The sequence below is a fragment of the Dipodomys spectabilis genome, unplaced genomic scaffold (assembly GCF_019054845.1).
Source record: "Dipodomys spectabilis isolate Male_0828 unplaced genomic scaffold, ASM1905484v1 ptg000054l, whole genome shotgun sequence".
Classification (NCBI taxonomy): domain Eukaryota; kingdom Metazoa; phylum Chordata; class Mammalia; order Rodentia; family Heteromyidae; genus Dipodomys; species Dipodomys spectabilis.
In genome coordinates, this window is record NW_024870731.1 from 43160191 (window position 1) to 43187500 (window position 27310).

General features: G+C 63.5%; 1 protein-coding gene across 1 annotated transcript in view; it reads right to left on the minus strand.

The window, feature by feature from the left end:
- Fgd5 (FYVE, RhoGEF and PH domain containing 5) overlaps positions 1–26521 on the minus strand; it is a 60346-nt gene extending 33825 nt beyond the window's left edge. The window contains exons 1-2 of the mRNA XM_042680081.1: positions 26470–26521; positions 16723–19501 (exon numbers count right to left, since the gene is read on the minus strand). Of these exons, the coding sequence (XP_042536015.1) occupies positions 16723–19501; positions 26470–26482 (2792 nt within the window). The 5' untranslated portion in view covers positions 26483–26521. The remainder of the gene's footprint in view (positions 1–16722; positions 19502–26469) is intronic.
- Between the last annotated feature and the right edge of the window lie 789 nt (positions 26522–27310).

Genomic DNA, 27310 nt, shown 5'->3' on the forward strand with positions numbered 1-27310 from the left:
CAGGAGTGCACCATCTCTTCGTGACTCTTCAGACTTCCTATTCTGGGCATCACATAGTGGAATTGGAAAGAGGCCTTTTGTAGACTGGCTTCCTTCACTCAGACTAATGTTTTCAAGGCTCATCTGCATGACAACATGCATCCGCCCTTCCTCCCTTTTTTCCTGGATGAGTAATATGCCACTGTAGAGACAGGCTATGTTTTTTGTCTATCTGCTTTTCAGGTGGTGGGCATTTTGAGTGTATTTCTGCCACTGTGAATGATGCCGCTGCTGGGGTGAACTGCACACAGACCCGGTGTAGATGTGTGTTTTCACGTCTCAGGTGCACACGCCGCAGGGGAACTGCTCGGTCTTACATGACGCTGCCTCACAGCTGGGAACGGCCCCCAGTGACGTGGCCATCCTTCCCTCCCACTGCTTCTGTGGCTCTACGAGGGGTCGGATTTCTCTACATCCAGTCCATGTGCCAAACTTCTTCATCTTCGCTCTCCCACTGGGCACAGAGATCACATGACCCAGAGCAACTGGGCCACGTGATCACGGACAGGCGCCTCCCACACTGAGAGCCAGCAGATGTTTTCTCTTTGTAAGTTCTCTCGGGTGTTTAGTGACAATGACAGAAAGCTGACTAACACTCAGCCACGTGGAACCCTCGGTGCTGATGTGGACGGCAGAGCCAGTGGCCTGTGTGTCTGACTCTGAGCACCAGCCACACCATCGGTGCCCGGGCCTGACTTAGCCACTACCAAGGGTCCCCTATCATGGCCCCCTCTGCAGGGGAGGAACAAGTCAAGGGCACAGGGTTTAGAATGTGATGAACTGAAGCCAGGCACAGTTCTGTTATTTATCTGCCCAATGACCACAGGCCTCAGTGATTCCAGACTCAGTTTCCTCCCCTGTGACATGGATTGGACCATGACACCGCCATCCCCAGGGTTTATGTGTGGACCCGCAGAGATGACGCAGAAATCAGCGAATGTGTGATCTGCTCAGCCCAGTCTTAGCAATTCGGTTTTGCCGTGGTTTGAGCTGAAGATCCGGCTCAGTGACACAGCAGCGCCCACCGCCTCAGTCCCAGCTGCCATGCGGCACGGCTGAGCATCCCTGTAAAGTAAGACGCGCTTCTAAAGGTTGACGCCCAAGGCTGAGGATCTCTGTTCCGTGAATCCTGTCACGTGTCTTTAAGTCAGGTCACTGGTCACTTGACTTCCCATCACAGGCCTCCTCTGCAGAATGCAGCACGGGACACCGCTGTCCCCATCTCTGCTCGGGGTCCAAAAGAACCTGGACCATGGGAGAAGCAGGGAGGGCAGCGAGACCCCTCAGCCCCCGCACTGACACCCAGGAGGACGCGAACCCTCCAATGCACTCCACAGAGAAGCTATGCTGGGGTGCGGATCGGGTCCTGGTGGGATGATCTGAAACAGTCCCTCCCTCATTCTGAGCGATCACGCTGCAGTGGCTGCACCCGAGCCTCCTCTCCCCACGCCTCCAGTCTCTCCGAACCTCCTTCTCTGCACTTCTTCTCTCCATCTCCTCTCTCTTCCTCTCTCTCTATGCCTCCTCTCTCCTGTGGCTAATCACATCCAACACCTCAGAAGGAGACACAGGCGCAGAGTGGATCTGAACACAGTTGGTAGGCTCCAGAGCCACCTGCTTAGGGGCTGGTCTGTGCTTCCACAGCCAGACACCCAGCTGCTGCAGGGACAGCAGGTCTAATCCTGAAGGCAGCTTAGAGGGAGGAACCCGTACGTCATCATCTCCACACAGAGGGGAAACTGAGGCTCTAAGAGGTTCAATCCCTTGCTCTGCCTGCCACAAGGCGTAACACCAAGCAGGGCTCACGGTGGGAGTCACTTCTATGCCCCTGGCCCGCAAGGACTGTGAGGAGACACCTTGCATGGGCTCTGGGGCCTCCAGGGATTATGATGTGTGGGCGGTCCACAGACTTGACACAAACACCCGAATGTAGAACAGGATGCCCAGATGGGCCCACAGGCTCAGACAGACAGACAGACAGAGATGATCGCAGGGGCCACCTGCCTCCCAATCCCCCCTCAAACAGGGAACAAGCACTTTCTGGTTTCTGGAACTCTCTGCAAAGGGCTTTAAGAGCCCATAAAGCCTAGGGCAGGAATGGCATCCTATCCGGCCTGGGAGTGGACAGCATGGAGTAGTTTGTTGACCCGATCTTTGCCCAGCAGCCAGCCCTCCTGGCTGAGGACCTTGGCTTTCCAGGTCCACCTGGGCTACCCCAGGCAGCCTGCCCTGCCCTCTCAGCTGTTAGCTTGTTAGCTGTCTACCCTTCGCCTTCAATGGCCCTCCACACTGTAGGTATAGAACGTGCCCTTGCCTGGCAGCTGCTGCCGAGCCCCACCGGCCCCCGCTTCCACTTGGTGCTAGGTGGCCAGGAACCTGCACATCCCAGGATTCCCTGCGGCCTCCAGCACTGGTAAGAGCAGCAGCAAGGCAGCAATCGCACTGCTGGTGGGGAAGCCAGAGCGAGGGAGGGCAGATGGGGAGTCTGCTTCCAGGAGCCTCCAGCGTGCAGGGCCCCCATGCCAGCCCCCCCCCCTCCCCGGCACTCAGGTGTGGCTATACTGGAGGAAAGGAGCAGGGGCAGGCTGCCTAGAATATGGCACTCTTTTCCTTCCACCACAAAAAGCCTGGACCTTTGGGTGGGAAGAGGACCACCCACCAGAGCCCAGACAGGTCCTGAGCGCTCAGAGCGGCTTTCTGCTCCTCCTCCACACACCTCCCAAGCCTTGTCCTGCATTTCCTGTCAACAGGGACACTTCCTCCCCAGGGAGGGCCTGGCATGCCGGCCCACACCCCGCTGCCCACAGGGCCCAGCTCACAATGGCTGGCCAGGGCTCCAGGCTTTCCCGGGGGCCAGAGCAACAGCGCCCAGTGCTAGGAAGGGACCGCGGGTGCCCTGCACCTCAGATGGGCCACGCAGGACGCACAAGGAGGGAGCCGAGGGGCTGGCCAGGGCAAGATGGGGGGTCAACACCACTCATCTCTGAGTCCCAGCACAGGCTCACACCTCAGGCGTCTCTGTGTTCTAGAATCTCCGCACACCAACGGCACCCCAGGAGCCCTGGAAAGGAGGAACATGTCAGAAGTGCAGGCGTGGGAGGGGCCTGCCTGGGTTTCTAAACCCTGGTTCTCCACCATCTACCAGCTGTGCAGCTTGGGCAGGATCCCCCTGGTAAACGTGACGGCATCGGTGGCGAGGATCTAGTGGGTTCCACAAACCCAGGACCTGCAGTCGTGTGTGCGCCAGTGCTCAGCGAAGCGCTGACCCCCTGACCGCGACAGCAGCGGGACTCCGGGCGACAGCCCTGGGAAGCGGGGTGCACCCAGCCCCAGGGGCGCCCAGAGTCAGCAAGGCTGGGGGAGTTGCGCTGTCAGCCAGTCACTTGTGCCCTTGGACAAATCCACGTCCTGCCTCTGCCTCTCGGTTCTTCCCACATGAGAAGTGGGACGAAGAGTGAGCTCCACTCTGCGCACGGCTGCCGGGGGGGTGCGAGGCGATCAAGGAGCCCCCGCAGAAAAGCCCTCGGAGAGGTCCACGGCTGCGAATGAGGTACTGGACGGCAGGCTGGACGGCTGCCAACCACACGGCCCAACACACCCTCAGCCACAACCCCCATGCCTTCCTGGACGGCCTTCATCTCACGGAGACCAGGAGAGCTGTCCACTTGGCCAGCTGCCTGCTGTGTCCCTCCCAGTGACACCTCCACCAGGCGGCCATTACAGCCCCGCATCACCCAAGCAAAGGGGGTAGGGGGGTGGGGGCGGTGCGGAGAATGGGTGGCCGGGGATTTCCCTGCCCTCCAGCTCAGCAGAGCCCAGCCCTTCACAGCCCGCAAAGTGAGTTCTCCCCTCTCCGGCTTGCGGACTGCCCACCACCTCCGGGAAGGCGGGGAGGGGGTCCCCCAGTTACACCCAACCGGACCTGACCCTGGCGATGCTCCACCATGCCCCGCGTGAGCCGGAACAGCGCTTCTGACCGTGAACCGGCTGGCGGGGGCACTGCGGGCGTCCGGGCATCACGCGCACGCTCCTGGGGGCCTGCGGCGGGATCTGGACGTATTCACGAGCGCTGCAGCCAAGCCTGCTTTTTCTGGCCAGTAATTATTTTGAAACATGGGTTCTAAGAATGGCTGCCTCACCCCCACCACACCCAGGACGGACCGCTCCAAGCAAGGAGGGGAAACCACACATCCACAGAGCATGCCGAGGGGACGAAAGAAAGTGCCGGAAGGGAGACAATGAGCAGAAACAAGGAGCCCAGCGGGTGTGTCCCCCTCCTGCAGCCATTTTCTGCCCCTGGGAAGAGCCCCGGAGCCCCAGGCCCACAGGACACGTTTTCTCCCATGTGTGGGCACACCTCACACACCCAGCTCCAGTTCTCTCCAGTTAATGACTCTGGAGAAAAGTCTTCTTTGAAACAAGCTGGAAGCATCACTGAGGCGCGCTGGGGGGGGGGGGGGGGGGGAGGGATGGTGGGAATGATGGGAGGAGGGCGGCCTCCACGGGAATGGACCCAGAGGTGTGGCTGTGGCTCCCATCTCTGGAGCTGCTCCCAGACCCCCCACTGCCTTCCCCACCTGCGGGGCCCCCACTCCACAAGCTCCCCGCAGCACCCTCTTCCCACGTGGGGGTTCATTCGCCCCCCGTCAGGTTGCAGCCCGGGACGTGTGCTCCTCAATCCAGGCTCCGCACACTGTGTCTCCCGGCAGGCAGCGCCGGCCCCAGGGTTCGAACCCCTGCACTGGAGGCCCCTGGCTGAGATGCTTCAGATACCAATTGGCTCCTGTCTTCACACACCCCAACACACACACACACACACACACATGGCTCAGACTCAGTTAAGAGCCTCCAAGTCATGTGCTACAGTGCAAGCTTGTGACTGAGAAGATGGTTCACACAGGTACCTGGCTGGCCTTGAACTGTGAATCCCCCAATCTTCATCTTCCAAGTAGCTGGAATTCCAGGTGTGAGCCAAGGCTTTAAATCTCACCCATCTGACCTCTAATCAAGAAATTCAGGCACTACAACCTGCATCTACATGTCTGGTCTGGCTGTCCCTGAAGGCACCTTCCCCTGTCCCTTCCTTTAGACAGACAGAGGGGCCCCAGGTGCCAGTATTCCCCCTCTGCCTCCAGTCTGGCTCCAGATTCTTGAAAGCGGCCTGACCGAGGGGGTGACATCTACTGAAGCCAGTTAAGGAAGAGCCTCATGCAGTAAGAAATTGTTTCAGGGGGAACTGAGGAAGACAAGGGGAGCCTATAAATAAACCTAGATTTCTGAGCCACACCCCCAGACCCAGAGAATTGGGGTCTCTGGCGACAGTACCTGGCCACCTGACTGTAATGACAGATTCTCTAAAGGCACATATTAAGGTGGAGAGTTGGGGGACTCCAGTTCCAATCTCAGGTCCCCTGGCTGTGCAGACCCAGTGTTGGGGTTAGGGTTTGGTAAGATAGGCCTGCGTGTGGAAGACTTGGTCCCCAGCAAGTGGCCCATATGCGGGCTCCCCCCATCAACAGACTCACTCACAGAGGATCCACAGCAGGGCAGACCCGGGGGGGGGGGGGGTCCAGGGTTGGGCCTGGCCAAGGAGGGAGGTCACTGGAGGCCTTGAAGGTAGAACTGGTTGGTCCCTCCTCTTCTCCTCTACCTCCTTCTGCTCCCCCCGCCTCTGCCACTTCCTGGCTGCCATGAGCTGAGGAGTCTCCTCACCAGGCCCCTCTACCACAGGCTCAAGAGCAGAAGAGCCCAAGTAACTCTTTCCTCCTTCCTGTTACTTCTTTCAAGTGCACTGTAGGGAGAAAAACTAACACCCCTAGGCGGCCATGAGTCTTTCTGGGCCTCTGGGAAACTCAGGGGAAAGTAGGTGAGCCCTCTGGACACAGAGGTGCAGGTTTGGTAGCATGTTCCTTCCACCCCCATCCCGGGGTGGGGGGCTATGACCTCATCCACGGTGGACTCCGCCAGGTCCCCTGTAGGGTGAGGGGGTGAGGTTGGGACCTTCGGATGGTGTTCTGTGGACCCTGGACAGAGAGTGGTCTGCAGCAGGCCCGGCTCAGGTGTCAGCCCCAAGGGGGCGTCCATTGACAGGCGTGAGCAGCCCAGACCAGCTTTCAAGGGAACAAGGGAAAGCCCACGCGTGGAGGCGTCTGGCCCAGTCCCCGGCCTCCCGTCTTCTCACACTCAAAGATCCCAGCAGCTCAGCTCACGAGGCCCGGGGCCCCATCGTGGGCCAAGGCTGTGCTATGTTTGGGATGGGGACCCCGCTTTCCATCCAAACCACAGTCCAAAAAGAAGCGACAATAAATCTAGTGAAGAGAACAGAGGAGACCGATTTAGAGTCTCTTGTTCTAGAAGAAACACCAAGGATTCACCCTCGGGGATTTTTAAATTAAGAAAATATAAATAGAGCACACACGCTGAGGGCCTCACATTCTGCAGGGTGAGGAAGCAGCAGAGCTCCGCGGGCTTAGGGGGTGACCCACGTGACCCCAGGGGCACCGGGATGCAGGGGCCGGCCCCCGTCCACCAGCCCGCGCCCGCCCGCGCCCGCGGAGGCCAGCGGGCAGGACACCGACAGAGTTGAGTGTCTGGAGAGCGCGGCGTGGAGGGTCCAGGGCTCCGGGACACACGCAGCCATGGCAGGAGCCCAGGCCAGGAGCAGAGCAGACACACCGTGGGGACAAGAAAGATGCGGCTCCGTGCCAGAGGAGGCACAGCCTAGAAGGACAGTCCGTGTGCGCCCTCGGGGAGGAGGTGGGCCCAGCACAGCCACCGGCAGAGCGGGGCACGGACTCCGGGCAGGGCATGGACAGACACATGGACTCTGGGCAGGACACAGACCTCACACACTTGGTTTGTGCGCAGGACTGAGACAGAACCCCAGTGGCCATTTCTGAGAGATGGAATGGGGGTACGTGGGGAGCTCTGGAAGAGCTGCGTAGGGGAGGAGATGAGGGGCCCTCCTAGGCCTGAGAGGAAGCAGGTGGGGCTCAGGTTGGGGTCACTGAGTGTCTGGTGTCTGTGACCAGGCCTGGTCCGTGTGCTGGAAGGGAGAAGACAACTCTCCTAAGTGCTGTCCCCCCCGGTCACGGGGGGGGGGGGGTGGGGGGGGGTGGATGCCCAAGGCGTGGATGTGGCCCTGAGCGCTGCACTCAGAGGAAGAGCGGGCAGCTCCCCTGGAGTGCTGGAGGGAGGGCCTGGGTGGGGACTCCAGGGTTGCTGTGAGGACAACTTGGCACTGGAGCACGGGGATGCGCAGTCCCAGCACGCTGGGATGCCTCTCCAGGACAAAGCTCCCCAGACTGACACTCCGCGGGGCCCTGGGCCAAACATCTGGGCTTCGGCGCAGCCAGAGTCCTCTGCAGGAAGAGAGGATGGCAGAAACCTGATCTGGGCGCCCTGCACCCCGGGGGGTGGGGGAGCGGGGAGGCGGGGGGGGGGGACAGGAACCCCTCAATCACGCCCAGCTGGACCCCCTCCGGGCTCCTCCCCACGTGCATGGTGCACGGGTGTCCTTCCCAGATAAGGGAGAAAGGCCAGTCTCCAGTTCTACCCGTGCCCTCTGCTCTGTGACCTTTTCCTCTATCTTCCTGCCATCTTATCGGAAGGGAATGAACGAGCTCCTCCACTGGGCTGTTCATCTGCGCCCAGCTTCCAGCAACCCTCTCCCGCCTCAGAACCCCGAATTATTCACAGGCAGTGTCTGCTCACCAGACTGGAAGAGGTGACAGAAATTAGGGAGGAGCCCCGTTTCGCCCAGCACTCCGGGTCCCTGAGCACACGGCCTGGGGGGGACTGAGGCGCTGGCAGGGCCCGTGGGCACCCACACCCCAAGGCGCCTTCCGACAGCAGCTCCCCGCCACCTGTCCTGGTGCCCCACGCTGTGACCCCCACTGCTCACCCCCGCCCCCTCCCCTGCTGAGCTCCCCACAGGAGACGCGGGTGCAGCTGGGCTGGTGACGGGCAGGGAGGCGGCCCTCTGGGAGCACTGCGCTGGCACGTGCCACCCGTGCGCCTGCCATGCCGCAAGGCCAGCCCAACGTTCTGGGCCAGCCTTAGCCACAGAGGCTCCTCTGAGCGTCCTCTGGAGCCCAGTTTAAGGTCAACCAAACGGTCTCTTTGCAGCCGTCCGAGCCCCGGCACATCTCCAACCGGAGCTGCGGATGTAAAGGCTCAGCGTCTGCGCCAGCCGGGAGGTGACAGCGGGGCTCCCGCTTCCTGTGCTGAGCAGGAAGGGGAGGTGTTGGGAACAGGCTTTTCCTTCCTGGATGCGAATCTCACAGCACCCAGGTCCTGCTTCAGACCTCTCCGTTACATTAAGACAGATAAAGAGCTGGGCGCTGGTGGCTCACGCCTATAATCATGGGAGGCTGAGATCTGAGGATCGCTGTTGGAAGCCAACCTGGGCAGGAAAGTTCTTGAGATTTACAAAAAAAACCAAAAAGCTCTTCTTGGCACTCAGTGGCCTTGGGCCAGCCGATTCCCTGCTCTGAGCTTCAGTTTCCCCATGACAAATAGGAAGCAGTAACTGCACCTTCCTCACAGGGTCTTTCTTACTTTTTCTCGCTCTCCCCATCATACCTCCCTTGCCAAGTTCACTCCTCAGCCAGGCGAAGGACCAAGCCGCCCCATGCTCTGGCTGGCTGAGGTCACACACAGCTGACTCTGAAGGACCAGCAATGGGACGTTTGGCTCTGCCTCCAGGCAATGTCTGCTCCCCGAGGGCAGAGCGGGCTGGTGGGGCCCAGGAGGACCTGTGGAGGGCCTGTGGAAGACTGGCATTGGTTGGAAACATTGGTGGGGGGCAGTACTGGGGTTTGAACTCAGGGCCTTGCGCTTGTTCAGCTTGCTGGCTTGGCTGGTGCTTCACCATGTCTTTAGCCACTCACCCTGCATCTGCAGTGCTTTATAGAGAGGCTTGGGACCTGTCTTTCTGCCAGGCACTAGTGGCTCACGCCTGCAATCCTAGCTACCCCCTGGGAGATTGATATTTGGAGGGTCACAGTTTGAAGTCTGCTGGGGCAGAAAAGTCTGAGAGATTCCATCTCCAAAATAATCACCAAAAAGCAAGTGGCTGAAGGTGTCTAGAGCACCGGACCTGCCCTGTACACCCAGAACCTTTGTTCACACAGAAGCCAGGCACACACACATACACACACACACACACACACACACACACACACACACACGTCTCAACTCCCAGACCTCGCTTGAGGCATGGGCATTGCCGCTGCGGGCAGGGCCGGCCGAGTGCCACCCGTCAGGTGGTCCTGGGCTGTCAGGAGCCAGGTGAAGCCATGAATTCAGTGGGAAGAGGTGGTTCTGAGGCACAGTGAGCAAGGATGCCCTCGGACAAGCGCTCCAGCCTCCTGCCGGGAAGAGGCAATTCCAGCCTCCCTTTGTCCCCGCCACAGACCTGCTGTTTCCTCCGGGCAGGTTTTATGTCATCCTCTGGCTATTTGGACGTCTAGAGAGCTGCTTGATTATGAATATGGATAATGAGGACATTTCCACACGTCCTCACTGGGACACCTGCGGGTCAGCTGTAGCTGGGAGGTTCTCAAAGGGGCAAAGCGGGGGGGGGGGGGGGGGGATAGGGCGATGGATGCTCTCTCTCACCATGCTCCAGCACCTACTGCCTTACACATCCTGCTTCCTCTTCTATTAGAAGCTAAAGCCAGGCTGACTGCCCCCAAAAGCTGCTCAGTAGAGAGACAAGCGCTCCCCATCCACCCACTGTCTCTCTAGCCCCACGCAGCAGCCTGGCATCGTGGGGCCCAGCACCCACGCTGCAGTCACAGAGGATGGATCTGAGGTTGTTCCTGCTTCCTGCTGTGCCGCCGCCCCTCCAGCTCCATTATCTGTGCCCCCCATCCCCCAGAACACCATCGGCCACCTCAGAGCCTGTGCTGGGGGGAGGGGGAGCGGCTCCCCTGCCACGCCTCGTCCATTGTAAGTCTGTGGCCTTCCTCCCTCCACCCCATCCAGAGCCGGCCAGGCCTGGGCGAGCGCACACACTGCTCTAAAACCAGCCACGACTCCCTGCTGCGGTAGAGTACACACTCAGCACATCTATTTTTAAGTTTTTCTAGCTCCTTGAGGCTCCTTCCCTCCCTCAGATGTGGGGGGCAGGGGCAGGCCCCCCTAAGCCGCCTGGGAAGAGACTCAAGAGGCAACTTGGAGCACTCATCCCAAACATCAGAGCAGGCTCAGGAGGGAGAGACCTGAGCGGCACAGCCCGAATCACGCAGCCACAGGCAGACCCCAAGCCTCTCGTCTTGATGTCCGAGAATCCTTGTGAGTGGCAAACGCGGCTCGACCATCTGAATCACACCTATCTGACCCTAAGCCTACAAGTCCAGGAAAATGGCTGGCAGAGTCCAGATAAGGAAACATTTTTGTGCCCTGTTAGTTGGCTTCCTGTTAGTCGGCCGTTACTGTGACCCACACTGAGAGCATCAGCTTATGCAGAGAAGAGGCTCATCCTGCTCAGTTTTGAAGGCTGTGGCTGGCAGCGCTGTTGCTACCACCTGAGGTGACAGCCAGCTCACAAAGAACGCTCATCTCAAACTGAGGAGCTAAGAGGAAGAGGAGGGAGGGGGCTCCAGTCACCTAACTGACCTCACTTCCTCCTTCCTAGCCCCACTTCCTGAAGGATCCACCGCCTCCCACTGGTGCCAACTGGGGACCAAGCCTTAAACATCCCGTGTCCATCAGCACTCCAGGTTCCAACTATAGCAGATCCCCAATTACCGCAGAGCTCCGATTACCTCGGATCCCAGATTACTGCAGATCCCCCATAACTGCAGAGTCCCCATTACCTCAGGGCCTGGATTACCGCAGATCCCAATAACCACAGACCCCGCAGATCTCCGATTACCGCAGATCCCGGATTACCGCAGATCTCTGATTACCACAGACCCCGGATTACCACAGATCCCTGATTACCGCAGGGCCTAGCTTCCCTCCAGTGGTGCTCCTCTCTCAGGTGCTGCCCAGGCCGCGCCCCCAATCGCCTTCACTCTGCCTGCCAACCTCCCCAGTCTCCTGGCCTGTCCACAAACCCCACAAAGACTCCAGTCTCAGGACCAAGGGCCTTCGCCCCTACTGTTCCTTCTCCCTGGATGCTGTCCCCAAGATGTCTGCTCATCCTTATTTTCCTGTGTCCCCTCCTCCGAGAAGCCACCCCTGCCCGCGGTGTTACACCCCTTCCAGCGGTGCTTCCTAACACTTCTTTCCCTGACACGGAGCGGGGCGTGTGTGCATGGCCGGCCTCTCCCTGCAGAACCACAGGTCTGTCAGGACGCCTGTGTCTGTTCTCGGCTGGCTGCATGGCTTGGAGACCCGCGGCACCGGGTAAGCACTGGCTGAAGGAACGCACCAACTACCGCACACCTGGCTCACCCCGACCGGACAGGGGCCTGGCTGCTCCTCGCTCAGCTGTTCACAGCGGCCTACGGCTGACACCTTACCAAGAGCCCTCCCACCAGACCAACTGTCTCCTATTAGCGAGAATTATCTTCCCGCTTCCCACAGGGAAACCCTGGTTTTATGAAGGCAGGGCCGCACTGTGATAACACTTAATCGGGATTGCCTCCACATGGTGGAGCGGCAGGTTGAAAAAAAATAGTTGGGGTCTTAATATTGTGCTAGTAATGTTACAATAAATGTGTTCCTGACATGATTTTCTTATTAGGGTCTTTCTCTGTAAATTTTATTGCATTTAATTAAAAATTATTGCTAAGAGAAACAGCTGCAGATGGTCTTATTTTAAGTCAGAAAATTAAAAACCGCATATTCTCATCAGTCAATTTCAACAAGAAGTGCATCCACACGCATTTGGACATGACGGCTTTGAGATTATAATAATTTTTATGGCAGTTCCAGGTCCTTTCAACGAAACATAATGAAAGCTCTGCGTGAGTTCATTTGTCAAAAATGTAATAATGACGGTAGGAAGGCGCCGGCCTGTGGGAGGATGCAGACACCAACGAAGACCAGGGATCAGCGGCACAGCCCCAGGCCCAGCCCCAGCCCCAGCCCCAGGCCCAGCCCCAGCCCCAGCCCAGCCCCAGCCCCAGCCCCAGCCCCAGCCCAGCCCACCCCCAGCCCCAGGCCCATCCCCAGCCCCAGCCCAGCCCCAGCCCCAGCCCCAGCCCCAGCCCCAGCCCCAGCCCCAGCCCCAGCCCCGCCCCGCCCCAGCCCCAGCCCCAGCGGGCCCGGGCCCCAGCCCCAGCCCCAGCCCCAGCCCCAGCCCCAGCGGGCCCCAGCCCCAGCCCCAGCCCCAGCCCAGCCCCAGCCCCAGCCCCAGCCCAGCCCCAGCCCCAGCCCCAGCCCCAGCCCAGCCCAGCCCCAGCCCCAGCCCCAGCCCCAGCCCCAGCCCAGCCCCAGCCCCAGCCCCAGCCCCAGCCCAGCCCAGCCCCAGCCCCAGCCCCAGCCCCAGCCCCAGCCCAGCCCACCCCCAGCCCCAGCCCCAGCCCCAGCCCCAGCCCCAGCCCCAGGCCCAGGCCCATCCCCAGTCCCAGTCCCAGCCCCAGCCCCAGGCCCATCCCCAGCCCCAGGCCCAGCCCCAGCCCCAGCGGGCCCCAGCCCCAGCCCCAGCGGGCCCCAGCCCCAGCCCCAGCGGGCCCCAGCCCCAGCCCCAGCCCAGCCCCAGCCCCAGCCCCAGCCCCAGCGGGCCCCAGCCCCAGCCCCAGCCCCAGCCCCAGCCCCAGCCCCAGCCCCAGCCCCAGCGGGCTCCAGCAGGCTCCACGGAGAGAGGCTCGGGCGCCAGTCCCAAAGTCTGCCAGCTACGCCCTGCCACACACGACCTCTCATGGACACGCACCGCTATGCACCACCAAGACACACATACTTCTGATCACCTTCTTTGTTACATTTGTGGGTGTGCACTGCCATGATAGAAGATAAATAAATAAAAGCTAGGAACCACTTGGGCAAAATTCTGTAGTCACTGCCTGTGGAGAGGCTGCAGGTGCAAGGCAGTGGGGTGGATGGATGCATGGAGGGGGAGGGGGAGGGGGGCATGGAGGGAGGAGGGGGAGGGGGAGGGGGGCATGGAGGGAGGAGGGGGGAGGGGGAGGGGGGCATGGAGGAGGAGGGGGAGGGGGAGGGGCATGGAGGGAGGAGGGGGAGGGGGAGGGGGCATGGAGGGAGGAGGGGGAGGGGGAGGGGGGCATGGAGGGAGGAGGGGAGGGGGAGGGGCATGGAGGGAGGAGGGGAGGGGGAGGGGCATGGAGGGAGGAGGGGAGGGGGGGGGAGGGCGGCGCTGACACCAGCTCCTGTACTGGGCTTCACATTCCGGGCAGGTGCGGCCCCTGGCGTGGTCTGCACGCACACACCATCTCCTACTCTACACACCATCACCAACTCTACTCCTTGGTCTCTCCTTTAGCTTTTATTCCACAGACTGAATGTTTCTGACTTTTTACTGGAAACCAACACACGCACTACTTCTTTGGGATCAGACGGATTATCCAGGATAAAGAAGTGAATGGGGCAGACACAACCTTCAGAGTCCTGGAGCCGACTGGACGGAGCGGAGCTGAGAGCGTCTGTGCGCGTGGCACTGGCAGACCCCCCTCAGCTTCCTGAGGGGCCCTGCTTGGCTTCTGACAGCCAGGGCCTCGCCACGACCCCTGAGCTTAACCCCTGGCGCCCAAGCTCTCAGTGCCCACCAGGCTCTGCCTGCCAACCAAGCACACCTTGTGATGCCCAGCCATCGTCTCGCCCCCACAGCCCGGCTGGGGGTGTGTGAAGTCACCGGGCATGGGCGAGGCCTCAGCGCAGGAACAAAGCCCCGTGCCTCTGGCTCCCCCCCCACGTCACTGTGGCCAGCTCCCAAACTCTACCATCAGCCGGACACACCGCACACCTGTCCCGCAGGCCCCTCTGCTGAGCATGCGGACGGTGCCCTTACACCCAGGCCCAGCACAGAGCCGGCAGGCAGCCCGGGCAGCATGACGCTAGCAGCCGCAGAGAGCATTCTGGAAAAAGTAATAACAACAACAACAAACCAAGGCTCATGGGGCCCCTGGCCCCTCAACCCAGCCTTCTTCAAGAGGAGGAGGTACTGTCTGTGGCAGAGACCGCTTCAAAGTAAAGACCAGGTGGCTGGCATCAGACCCCCTGCCCGGTCCTGCTGGGGTCCCCACCCTCCACCTGGGAAAGCCTGCCTTCCCTGGAGCCATATCTGCCTGCATTCTCCATATTCAAAGGCCCTGTCAGCCCTGCCTGCGGCTACTTCTCCCTCTCCAGCTGCCTGCACCCAGGCCTGCTCCAGCCAGTGTGAGGGCAGTGCCCTCTGCTCACCTGCCCCCCCCCCCGCTCGGCTGCTCCCCCCCACTCACCTGCCCCCCCTTGGCTGTTTCCCCCTGCTCGGCTGTTCTCCCCCTGTTCACCTGCCCCCCCCCCGCTTGGCTGTCCCCCCCTGCTCACCTGCCCCCCCCTTGGCTGTTTCCCCCTGCTCGGCTGTTCTCCCCCTGTTCACCTGCCCCCCCCCGCTTGGCTGTCCCCCCCCCCTCGGCTGTCCCCCGCCTCGGCTGTCCCCCGCCTCGGCTGTCCCCCGCCTCGGCTGTCCCCCCCTCGGCTGTCCCCCGCCTCGGCTGTCCCCCCCCTCGGCTGTCCCCCGCCTCGGCTGTCCCCCCCCTCGGCTGTCCCCCCCCTCGGCTGTCCCCCCCCTCGGCTGTCCCCCCCCTCGGCTGTCCCCCCCCCCTCGGCTGTCCCCCCCCCTCGGCTGTCCCCCCCCCTCAGCTGTCCCCTGCCACTGCTCACCTGTCTTCCCTCCACCCCCCACCCCCACCTCCCATTTGCCTGTGCTCCTGATCATCTGTGTCTCATGCAGGAAGAGGAAGCAAGTTTTGCTCCCTGATCAACTGGTATGCAAGAGGGTATGGAAAGAGGATACAGAGACGTGGCTCAATGAGCCTGGCCTGGCCGTGCTTTGGGTTTGGAGTCAGCCAGAACCAAGGACCCAGCTCGCAGCATGGAGTGAGGTAAAGCAGGGAGTCCCGGGCAGTCCCGGGCAGTCCTGGGCAGTGCAGGGCCTTTCCCAGTTTCCTGGTCATCTTGCTCTCCTATCGTCTTGATCATCTGGACAGGAGGCCTGTTCTTTAACCACTAACACTCGCAGCCACAGGGTGGCCTTACCAATCCTGGTCTCTGTGGGACGGACCCCCCCCCCCCCCCCACACACACACAGCACATTCTCCAAGCAAAAACCACTCCCTCGGGGAGAGCAGGCCTCTACCTCTGTTCTGGCAGCAGATCTTCCCATCCTAGAAAGAACTAATAAATCACCAGACCCAGGCTTGGGATGGAAGGCCAAATACTCGAGTACAAACCAGCAAACACCTCCAGTGGAGCCCTCCATGTTCACTCCTGCAGCTCCGGGGTGGGGGGCAGGATGGGATGGGTCTATTAGGTCCCCCACAAGAGGGGGGAGACTCTGAGGGCTCCTTTTCAAATCATAGCCGGGATGGATGGTGTGGGCTCACACCAGGGGCCGCTAGCACGCACGGCCGAGGGAGAACCTGTCCTGCACCCCTGAGGCTACACCCCAGTGTGTGAGGGGCAGGATCCCCCTCCCCCGCACTCAGGTGAGCAGCAGCTCAGAAGCCCCCTCTCTCAATACCCCCCCCCCTTGCACTCTCACTTCCAAAGTAACACCACCAAAAAAAATCATCTGAAGGTTTATCTCTTAAAGACGGCCATTCAGAAATGTAGCTCCAGGTGCTGCCAGCTCTCTAAACCCATTAAAGCCCCTTCCTTCCCAGCTCCCAGCTGAAAGCCGCGTCTATTTACACAGCGGAAGGTATCCGGCTCAAGTGAGGGTGTTTTCCTCCTCGTGAGAGACATGGCTGGTTGGGCCAGATGCCAGACCAGTCTCCTAGCTGCTTTCCCAGAGGGGCGCGGCAAAGCCACCCCCCAGACCAGCGCACCCGTGCCGTTTGGCCCTCTCTCCACACCATGTCCTATGATCTGCCCTGCATGAGACAGCATGGGCCCACTTCACCAGGGGAAAAAAAACGGAGGCTCAAAGAGGTGCACCACGCACCCCAAACCACACAGGAGGACGCAAGAGCGCCTGAGGCTGACGTGACATCCACTCGGTCCCTGGCCTCCGCGGTGACACCCCCCCACCTCCACGGTGACACCTTCCCCCCCCCGCGGTGACACCCCCCCACCCCCACCTCCACAGTGACACCCCCCCCACCTCCGCGGTGACACCCCCCACCCCCACCTCCACAGTGACACCCCCCCACCTCCACAGTGACACCTTCCCCCCCCCCCGCGGTGACACCCCCCACCCCCACCTCCACGGTGACACCTTCCCCCCCCCGCGGTGACACCCCCCACCCCCACCTCCACGGTGACACCCCCCCACCCCCACCTCCACGGTGACACCTTCCCCCCCTCTGCGGTGACACCCCCCACCCCCACCTCCACGGTGACACCTTCCCCCCCTCTGCGGTGACACCCCCCACCCCCACCTCCACGGTGACACCCCCCCACCCCCACCTCCACGGTGACACCCCCACCCCCACCTCCACGGTGACACCTTCCCCCCCCGCGGTGACACCCCCCACCCCCGCGGTGACACCCCCCACCCCCACCTCCGCGGTGACACCCCCCCACCTCCGCGGTGACACCCCCCCCCCCCCAGCCAGGAGCGGCCCGTACCTCTCTGCTTCCTGCTCCGGGCTCTGCTGTTTGCTCTCGAAGGCGTTGAAGCTGCTCATGTCCACGTAGCCGTCGTTCTCGTTGGCCGTGGACAGGGCTCTGCTCTGGTCCTGGAACAGCTTGGTGAACGTGCCGGCCCTCGCGGGCCTCCGCGGTGGGATCTGGATGTTTTCGTAGTCGGAGTTCATGGCTGGAATGTTCTCGTAGTCAGAAGTGTCGGCGTTGGGGAAGGAAATGGAGCGAGGCTTGGTGGGAGGCAGGGGCAGGAAGGGAGGCCGGGAGCGGTCTTCGAAGGACTCTACCCTGGACACCGTCCGGCTGAAGGGGACCCCTCTCCTCTTGCCATCTCTGTAGAAGATGAGGGAGGACGGGGATTCGGAGGCCCGGAGCTTCCCGGCCCGGGACTTGAGCTGGGGGGAGTTGCTGAGACTTCTCCGGTCCATTTCCAGGATCCTGGCCGGCCCGTGATAGCTGGACTCGGACGAGGACCTGGAGGAGGACAGGTGAACCTCCCCGTGGCCCTTGCTCTCCGTCTTCTTCCGGAAGGTGAGCGCCAGGAAGCGCTTGAAGGAAGACTTCTTCTTCTTGGCGCCCTTGTCCAGAGAGTCGCTGTCCGTGAGGAGCGAGGGGGAGCTCTTGGTGATGGGCTTCTTGGTGATGCACGCCAGGTCGAAGGGGGGCGGGATGTCGGCCACCGAGGACGGGGTGGAGGTGCCGCTGGACGGAAGGTGGTTTCTCTGGGAGAAGCTTCCAGAAGAGCCGATGACACAGGGCAAAGAGAGGTTGTCCTCCTTCCTCTTGATGCGGTGCTCCTCCAGCCCGGGCCCCACGGGCTCTCGGTAGAGGGACAGCGGCAGCTCTCGGCCTTCCACGGAGAACGAGCGTGGGTACAGCGTGAAGGCCCTGGGCTTGGCTGGCAGGGGCACGGCCCGGCCGGCTTCCGGAGGCCTGGACTCGGCCGACGCCGGCTCCCCGGCTTCCTCCGCCGCTCCCCCTACGCCTGTGGCCGCTGAGCCGCTGTCGGGCCCCATTTCTTCTGGAACGGTCTCTGGGACATGGCCAGCCACCTTCCCGGAGTGCGGCCGAGCCCTGGCGGTGGCGTTCTTCCTGTCGGTGGGGGCCGGGCTGTCCCCCGCGCCCGTGTCGCCCGCGCCCGGGGCCCCCGCAGCGTCCGCCAGGCACGTCACGTAGGGGTTGCTCAGAGAGCCGTCCGCGGCGTCCTCTTCCTCCAGCATGACCACCCGGGGGCCGGGGGACCCCGGAAAGGCGTCACGGCCGCCACGGAGGGCCCCAGCACCCAGGATGGCGGCCGCGCAGACCCCCGTGCCGGGCGCCCGGTCCTCTTGCGCAGGCTCGGAAATGGAGTCACGCTGGCCGCAGAAGGAGGTGCTCTCGGTGGGGAAGAAGGGGTAGGGGCTCCCCGCCGGCGAGGCCGCCACGTCCTCCGCGCTGTCGCTCTCGAAGGGGATGATGTGGCAGCCGTCCTCCGAGGGGTCGTCCTGCCCGGGGGCCTCGGGGCTCTCCTCCAGGCGGGCTGCCACCGCGTCTCCCGGGCTCGGTTCCTCGTGGTGGGCAGCCGGCTCTCCCTGGTCCCCCCAGGCCCCGCGGCCCCCGCCATCCTCACCGCCTTCCACGACGCCCAAGGCACCCGCGGGTGTCTCCGTCTCCTGGACATCAGCGGCCGGCTCTTCCTCGGGGGGCTCCTCTTCCTTGAAGGGTTCCTCCTCCTGGGGGGGCTCCTCCTCTTCTCCCTCCTCTTCAGGGGGTTCCTCCTCCTGGGGGGTTTCCTCCTCCTTTAGGGGTTCCTCCTCCTCCTGGGGGGTCTCCTCCTGGGGGGTTTCCTCCTCCTCCTTGGGGGTCTGCTTCTGAGGGGTCTCCTCCTCCTTTGGGGGTTCCTCCTCCTGGGGGGCCTCCTCCTCCTTTGGGGGTTCCTCCGCCTTTGGGGGTTCCTCCTCCTGGGGGGGCTCCTCCTCCAGGGTCTCTTCCTCCTCCTCAGGGGGCTCCCCGCAGGCTTCATCCACATCCTGTCCAGCATCCTGAGTGGACGAGTGGAAATCCACACCTCCCCCGGGTCCCCCGGGTTCTGTATCCACACAGCCTTCCTCAGCATCCGCCTCCGCCTCCCCGGGGCCTTCGGGAGACGCCATGTGGATGTGAGCTAGGCTGATGGTGCTCTGAAAGGCCTCCTTTCCCTCCTCCGGGTTGGACGCGTTGCGTCCCTCCTCCTCTTCCTCTTCCCGCGGCTCCTCCGCGCTGTCCTCCCCGCGCACAGTGGTGTGGCCGGCGTCCCCCTCCCCGTCCCCGCTCAGCGCCTCTCCAGCAGGGCTGGCGGGGCGCGCTGGGCTGCCCTGGGCTCCCGTCTCCTCTGTGCCACGCTCCGGGCCTCCTGCCTCCGCATCCTCATCCTCGTCCCCCGTCACCTCCACAGGCGCCTGGGCCGCGGGCTCCTCGCCGTCCTCTCCCTCCGGAGCCCCGGAGACCACGGCCAAGTCCTCGTCGGTCTCCGACTCGGAGCCCTCGGCGCGGTGCGCCCCGTCCGGCACCCTGTCCGTGCACAGCAGCCTCCCGTTGCTGCATTTGTTTGTGTGCATGCCGGCTCTGCCCTCGCCGGGGGCGGCCAGCCTGGGCTTGGGCGCGATGGGGGGCTTCGGCCCCCTGGACATGGAGTGGGGGCTCCCCAGGCGCTCAGGCCTGGGCAAGGCAGAGATCTTGGGGACGGCTGCTGGTGTGCAAGGGCTGGCAGTCCTGGGCTTGGGAGCAAGTGGAGGTTTGGGTGAATCTAAAGGATGAAAGCGGAGAACAGAAGGGGAGAGTACCATTAGCCATCTGCACTCCCCGGGCCGGCCGATGGTGGTCTGCGGGGAGCCCTGAGACCGCTCCCCAGATCGTGGCACCACCCCCTCCCGCCCCCACAACCAGAAAAAGCCCTGGGAGGTTCACTGTAAACCAACAGTGGTCTTCCACACCCAGCCCGCCGCCGGAGGGGCCACGGCGACTCCCAAGTGCCCACACCAGAGGCCACGGCGCATCCCGAGCATCCACGCACTGGTGCGTGCGGCAGCTGTGCACAGCGCCGCACGTTCCCCACGGCTGCGGGCCAGTGCCGTGGAGATGCCCAAAATGAGCCACCAAAGGCTGGACAGCCCCAGCCCCCCCAGGACCGCCAACCAGCCCAACACTGGCAGCGGATGAGCCCAGAGACACGCAGCGTTGCAGCTGCTCCTACCGGCAGGGAAGAAGACCCTGGGGTGGACGCTCTCCACACTAGCCCAAGCTTAAAAAGAGAACCCTTACTCTCAGCGTGGAGTCACGGAGCCCGTGGAACCTGGCCGATCCCGATTCACAGATCAGCCAGTAATGGAACAGGGCCTCGCGGTCCTCATCTGGAAAAAACGGGCACGAGGCAAGCACTGCCCCGAGGGAGCTGGAAGGAAGTTATGTTCCTACAGAATGAATTAAAAGTGCTTCTCGGAGGACTTCACACAGGAGCAGCCCCTAACGAGCGACGGCTGCTCGGCCGAGCCTCACCCCACCTGCTGCGTGTCCCCTGGTATTCACCGGTGTTCACCGCAGGAGCTCCAGCTCCCCGCGCCCGTGTCTGCGGCTGGCACATGGCACGGCCTTGTGCCTTGGGGCGGGGCTCTCATTTCTCATCCTTCACAGGTGGCACTCCACGCCGGCGCCCCGAGACACCAGTGAGGGCCATGAAAAATGAATGTCCGCCTCGTCCCACCCCCACCCCATCCTTCATCCAATCACGCTATTGATCTGCAGGACCCGCTCCTCGGGAAAGGTTACCGTGGGTGTCTGAGGCGTGATCGGGCAAGAAAATGCCTCTCCCGCAGAGCCCATCTGAGTATTGCGGGTTGACAGCTGCAGCAGGCTGGTGGCAGAAAGGCCTTTTCTGACCAGTCACTGAAAGCTGGGAACTGAGGCACCACAGATGTAACCAGCATGAGCTCACCCACGGCAGTGCCTGGAAGAACCTGGGCTTCTGCGTCCTGCCCCAGGCCCCTGCCCCTCTGCCTGCCCGCTGATGCGTGCACGCAATTCCTCTACAGTGGAGGCCAACGGCTCTGACTTCCAGTGAGGCAGAGGAGAGGGAACGCAGAGAAACTCAGGCAGAGAAACAAAGGCCAGCTAGTCAGGTGAAGCCTCATAGACAGCTGGGTCTGGGGTTCATTAGTAATGATCATTAGGTGAATAACTGGCTTTAAATTGTTCCCACTCAGCTGGGCACCGGTGGCTCATGCCTGAAATCCCAGCTACTCGAGAAGCCAAGGACTTGAGGATCAAGTTTCAAGGCTGGCCCAGACAGAAAAGTCCTCCAGTCGTCTACTTCTGGTAAATAGCCTTTGTTGAGTTTCAACACATATCAAGTTCTCATCTAGCATCCTGGGACACATCAACACATGAAATAAAAATGCTGCCCCATTTCATACGGAAAGCTGGTGAGGGAGAAACAAGACAGATGACACCTCACTGCTAGATGACAACTTCAAGCACAGTGGCCCTGGGTGGACGTGAGAGCCAAGTTGGAGGAAGGGTGTGCGGGGATTTGCTTGCTCTGCCAGGGAGCCAGCTGGAGGGAGGCGAGCAGCCAGGTTAGGAGCAGGAGCTGAGGCCAGAGGAGTTGGGGAGGCGGAGGTGACCTGTGACCTGTGACCTGTGACCTGTGGCAGGAGCAGGGCTGACAGTGGGATGTCAGCAGGGCACCACCTGCCTGAAGAGCGAGGTTGCTGCAGGGAGACGCTCCCCAGGCTGAACAGTCAGGTTCCCAAGACAAAGGCAGACTGAGGGACTCGCTCAGCTGCACATGGCACATAATGCAAGAAAAAGCCAAGGCCGTCACCGAGGATCCCGAGAGGGGGAGATGGCACAGGCGGCCGGTGCCGGGGGCGGGGAGGGGGGCGGGGAGGAGTAGGGGAGCCAGGACGTCAGCCAGCCCAGGTCCAGGTGAGCTCCAATCCCCCCCCCCCCCCCCCCCGCGTGGAGAGGTCAGCAGGCAGGGGAGAGCAGGCACGGGAGAAGAGCGCGGGCAGGTGGCCACAAGGAGATGGGCTGAAGGTGTGGGCTTGGTGCGATCAGCAAGAGGACAGGAGAACAGAGCCCAGAGGCCAGCAAAGAACACGGAGGTCAGCGGGGGTCAGCGGGGGTCAGAGGCCGCAGGAGCCGGTGCTCACACCAAATCTGCGTGGAGAACGCTGGGAACAGGTGGCACTAGCACACACGCTAGAGGAAGGGGCTGGAGATGGAATCTCCAGGAGAAGGAGAATGGAGCACCCCAGGAGGGGCTGGAGCACCCCAGGAGGAGCTGGAGCACTCCTAGATGAGGGGAGGGAGCACTCTCCAAGGCCATGAGCACTCCAGGAAGAGATGAAGCACTCTAGGCAAAGGGAATGGAGCACTCTAGCAGGAGATGGAGTACTCTAGGAGAAGATGGAGGCACTCCAGGAGGAGATGGAGCACCCCAGGAGGAGATGGAGCACCCCAGGAGGGGCTGGAGCACCCCAGGAGGGGCTGGAGCACCCCAGAAGGAGGGGAGGGAGCACTCTAGGAGGACATGAGCACTGCAGGAAGAAGAGATGGAGCACTCCAGGAGACTATGGGGCACTCCAGGAGGAGAGGATGGCACACTCCAAGATGAGGGGAGGGAGCATTGCTGGAGAAGATGGAGCATTCCAGGAGGAGGGAACATCAGGAACGGAGCACTATGGCAGGTGTCTGAGAGAATGGGGCGCCGCTCAGCTGGTAGAACCGTGCAGTTGGGAGGCAGAGGTCCTGGGTAAATCAGCACTGAGCTTTACTCTTCTTGGTTAAGCTTAACTCCCTCCCTGAATGTAGCTGGGGGACCCTTAGGCCACATAGTTCCTCTGGAACTTTCTCCCCCCCTAAGGTTATACTCCCTGCTCCCTGCAGACCCGATGCTCAGGACCAGGGGCAGTTTGCTCCACCTGGGGATGATTCGCAGGAAGAACACCTTTTCACCACCAGGACACGAGTTAACGCGGCACAGGGGGAGCTGCAGGCACAGAAAAGATGCGTTTAGCTGCATCTGGTGATAGAAATCGTCCCGGGCTAGGGCTTGGGCGCCAGTCTGCATTTTTCTCTCCGTATTAATTAACTATCTGTCACTCACACGTCTACGTTGGCTGCTCCCCCACCAGCTCTGCAGAAGCTCAATGGAGTCCTGGGGGAGCACTGGACAGGGGGTTGGGAGCTCTGTCACTGAGTGGGGGTGCAATCTTGAGCAAACCCCCCACTTCTGGGCTCCAACTTTCCCATAAGTAAGAGGAAGACCCCCATCGGTCCCTCTGGGTGCCCAGGGTGACCACAACGACAACCTTCTCGGCTGGCCGCTCGTCAGACGCTCTTCACTACCCCAACTGCGTTCCTCACACCCGGCTCGGCTGCGGGCTGCGAGCTCTCCACGGAGCTGCAGGGCCATATGCCGCCAGCGTAATTATCTTCCAGATTCACTTCCCACTGCATCCTAATTGAACCTTCTGGAATGTCCAGGCCAGGCTCAGTGATTTCTAATTAGGCTGACACTAAGCGGGTGTAGCGACCCACGACAGGGCACTTCCCGGAAACACAGCCTGCGGGCGCAGCCCCCCCTGCGGGCGCAGCCCCCCCTGCGGGCGCAGCCCCACGTTGGTTGTGTGGCTTAAATGGAAGCCATGGCACGTTTTCCCCCCCAAAGATGTATGAGAAGTTTAATAGACACGGGAATAAAATGAGTAACAAAATCAACTGGCAGGCACTTCTTATGTGACGGCAGAGCAGGTTCCCACGCTGGACTCTGGGATTTGATCCTGGCTCAGTCAGCAACGCAAAATCTCCCTATCTCGTTTTTCCTGCCCGTAACCTGGGGACAGCAGCAGCCCTTGCCGCCCCAGATTTGTGGGAATGCTAACACCTGAGGCAGGCAGCTCCCACAGCACTGGAAGCAGCAGCTAATAGTTATTGGTTGCTTACACTGGACCCTGTTCTCTGCAGCTTTAACAAGCTCACTGTGTTGACTGATCATGAGACTCAGTTGACAAAGATCTCCCCATTTCTCAAAGACAGACTCAGGTTCAGCCACACAACCAGGCGGATGATGGGGCCGAGAGTCACAGTCTCCCAGAGTGTGGGAACCATGGAGCTACAGGATCAGATCATTCACAACTGGCTGCAGGCTGGAGCGGAACTGCAGGCTGACGGGAGCCAAGACCACCACGGAGAGGCTCCTGGGGCCCAGACCCGCCTCTAAGTTTCCTGGGTCTCCCTCCCCCTCAGCGGGATCCCCAGCGAAGGCAGGGCTGGCCACAGCCTCCGCAGGAAGCTGGACGGCTCTCACCATTGTTCCCAGCAAACTCATTAGCATGGGAGGAGAACCAGCCTGGGCTGTCCACACTGTGGGCGGTGGGCGGGTGGGCAGCAGGCCTTGCCCCACCGCAGCCGGGCCGCCCCCCCCCGCCCTCCACGTCCCCCTGCTGTCCACCACCTGTGACCCCCACGTCCCCCTGCTGTCCACCTGTGACCCCCATGTCCCCCTGCTGTCCTCCTGTGACCCCCATGTCCCCCTGCTGTCCTCCACCTGTGACCCCCATGTCCCCTGCTGTCTTCCTGTGACCCCCATGTCCCCCTGCTGTCCACCTGTGACCCCCATGTCCCCCTGCTGTCCACCTGTGACCCCCATGTCCCCTGCTGTCCTCCTGTGACCCCCATGTCCCCCTGCTGTCCACCTGTGACCCCCATGTCCACCTGCTGTCCACCTGTGACCCCCACGTCCCCCTGCTGTCCACCTGTGACCCCCATGTCCCCCTGCTGTCCTCCTCCTGTGACCCCCATGTCCCCCTGCTGTCCTCCTCCTGTGACCCCCATGTCCCCTGCTGTCCTCCTGTGACCCCCATGTCCCCCTGCTGTCCACCTGTGACCCCCATGTCCCCCTGCTGTCCTCCTCCTGTGACCCCCATGTCCCCCTGCTGTCCACCTGTGACCCCCACGTCCCCCTGCTGTCCTCCTCCTGTGACCCCCATGTCCCCCTGCTGTCCACCTGTGACCCCCATGTCCCCCTGCTGTCCACCTGTGACCCCCATGTCCCCCTGCTGTCCACCTGTGACCCCCATGTCCCCCTGCTGTCCACCTGTGACCCCCATGTCCCCTGCTGTCCACCTGTGACCCCCATGTCCCCTGCTGTCCACCTGTGACCCCCATATCCCCCTGCTGTCCACCTGTGACCCCCATATCCCCCTGCTGTCCTCCTGTGACCCCCATGTCCCCCTGCTGTCCTCCACCTGTGACCCCCATGTCCCCTGCTGTCCTCCTGTGACCCCCATGTCCCCCTGCTGTCCACCTGTGACCCCCATGTCCCCCTGCTGTCCTCCTGTGACCCTCATGTCCCCCTGCTGTCCACCTGTGACCCCCATGTCCCCCTGCTGTCCACCTGTGACCCCCATGTCCCCCTGCTGTCCTCCTCCTGTGACCCCCATGTCCCCCTGCTGTCCTCCTCCTGTGACCCCCATGTCCCCCTGCTGTCCTCCTCCTGTGACCCCCATGTCCCCCTGCTGTCCTCCTCCTGTGACCCCCATGTCCCCCTGCTGTCCTCCTCCTGTGACCCCCATGTCCCCCTGCTGTCCTCCTGTGACCCCCATGTCCCCTGCTGTCCTCCTCCTGTGACCCGCACATCCTGCCGGCCCCAGGGCCACGAACCCTGCAAACCTCCAGTCCTTGGTCAGATCCAACCCGCCCAACCTCCCCAGGCACCTCAGGAACAGAAGACTGTTTTCTTGGGAACAGCCCTCAAGGGGGACAGGCCACGTCCCTCCCCCTCCCTTCCCCCTCCCCCTCCCCCCCACTGCCCCATCCCCCCCACAGCAGGATATGCTTCCAAGACAGCAAATGGAGGCTTCCTGTTTCTCTAGGGACTGGGTCGGGAACGTGGCCGGGGCCTGGCCGCCCTTCTGCGGGTGTTAGGAGGGGCGGCGGCCGGCTCCGGGCCGGGGATCCCCGACGGGCAGGGCCGGCGCTCCGCGGAGGGGTCGGCCGGAGGGCACCGCGGTCCGCCCCAGCCCCGGGCTACCCCAGTCCTCCCCGTGGTCCGCCCGGCGCCCCAACCCTGGACTACCCCAGTCCTCCCCGCGGTCCGCCGGGCGCGCAGCCCCAGCCCCGGGATTCCCCAGTCCTCCCCGCGGTCCTCCTGGCGCCCCAGCTCCGGGCTACCCCAGTCCTCCCAGCGGTCCGCCGGGCGCCCCAGCCCCGGGCTCCCCCAGTCCTCCCCGCGGTCCGCCCAGGGCCCCAGCCCCGGGCTCCCCCAGTCCTCCCCGCGGTCCGCCGGGCGCCCCAGCCCCAAGCTCCCCCAGTCCTCCCCGCGGTCCGCCGGGCGCGCAGCCCCAGCCCCGGGCTCCCCCAGTCCTCCCCGCGGACCGCCGGGCGCGCAGCCCCAGCCCCGGGCTCCCCCAGTCCTCCCCGCGGTCCGCCGGGCGCGCAGCCCCAGCCCCGGGCTCCCCCAGTCCTCCCCGCGGTCCGCCGGGCGCGCAGCCCCAGCCCCGGGCTCCCCCAGTCCTCCCCGCGGTCCGCCGGGCGCGGCCGGGACCGGGGCGCGGCGCGCGGGGCTGGGCTGTGGGGCGCAGGCGGCGGGCGGCCCGGACGGGGAGCCCGGGGCTCCGGGAGGCTCGGGCGCCGCCCGGCCCGCGGTGGGCGGCCGGGGAGGTCGGGGCGCCGGGGCTCGGCCGGGCCGGGCGGGGGCGGCGCGGCTCCTACCTGCCCGGTTCATCTTCCGGCGCGGCGCGCAGAGCCCGGGGCCGCGGGGCGCGGCGTCCGTCCGGGATCCGGGCGTCCGTCGGTCCGGCGCGAGTCCGCCGCCCGCCGCCGCGCTCACGGCGCCCCGCGGGGCCCGCACCCCCGGCCGCCGACCCCGCCCCTCCCCGGGCGCAGCTCCCGGCGCGGCGCGCAGGGCCAGTGGGCGCGGGGCGCGGGGCGCGGGCGGGGCGGGGCCGGGCCGGGCGGACGGGCTGGGCGGGGGCGGGCGGCGGGCGGCGGACCGGAGTCCGCGCGGCGCGCGGGGCGGGCGGAGGGCGGGGGGGGGGGGTGGCGCGGGGACCGAGGGGGCGCGGGGACCGAGGGGGTGGGGGGATCGAGGGGAGCGGGGGTGGGGTGGGGGGACCGAGGGAAGCGGGGGGGCGACCGAGGGGGTGGGGGGACCGAGGGGGCGCGGGGACCGAGGGGGTGCGGGGACCGCGGGGGCGCGGGGACCGAGGGGGCGGGGGGATCGAGGGGAGCGGGGGTGGGGTGGGGGGATCGAGGGGAGTGGGGGTGGGGTGGGGGGACCGAGGGAAGCGGGGGGGCGACCGAGGGGGTGGGGGGACCGAGGGGGCGCGGGGACCGAGGGGGTGCGGGGACCGCGGGGGCGCGGGGACCGAGGGGGCGGGGGGATCGAGGGGGCGCGGGGACCGAGGGGGCGGGGGGACCGAGGGTGGTGCGGGGACCGAGGGTGGTGCGGGGACCGAGGGTGGTGCGGGGACCGAGGGGGCGCGGGGACCGAGGGGGCGGGGGGACCGAGGGGGCGGGGGGACCGAGGGGGTGGGGGGGGCGCGGGGACCGA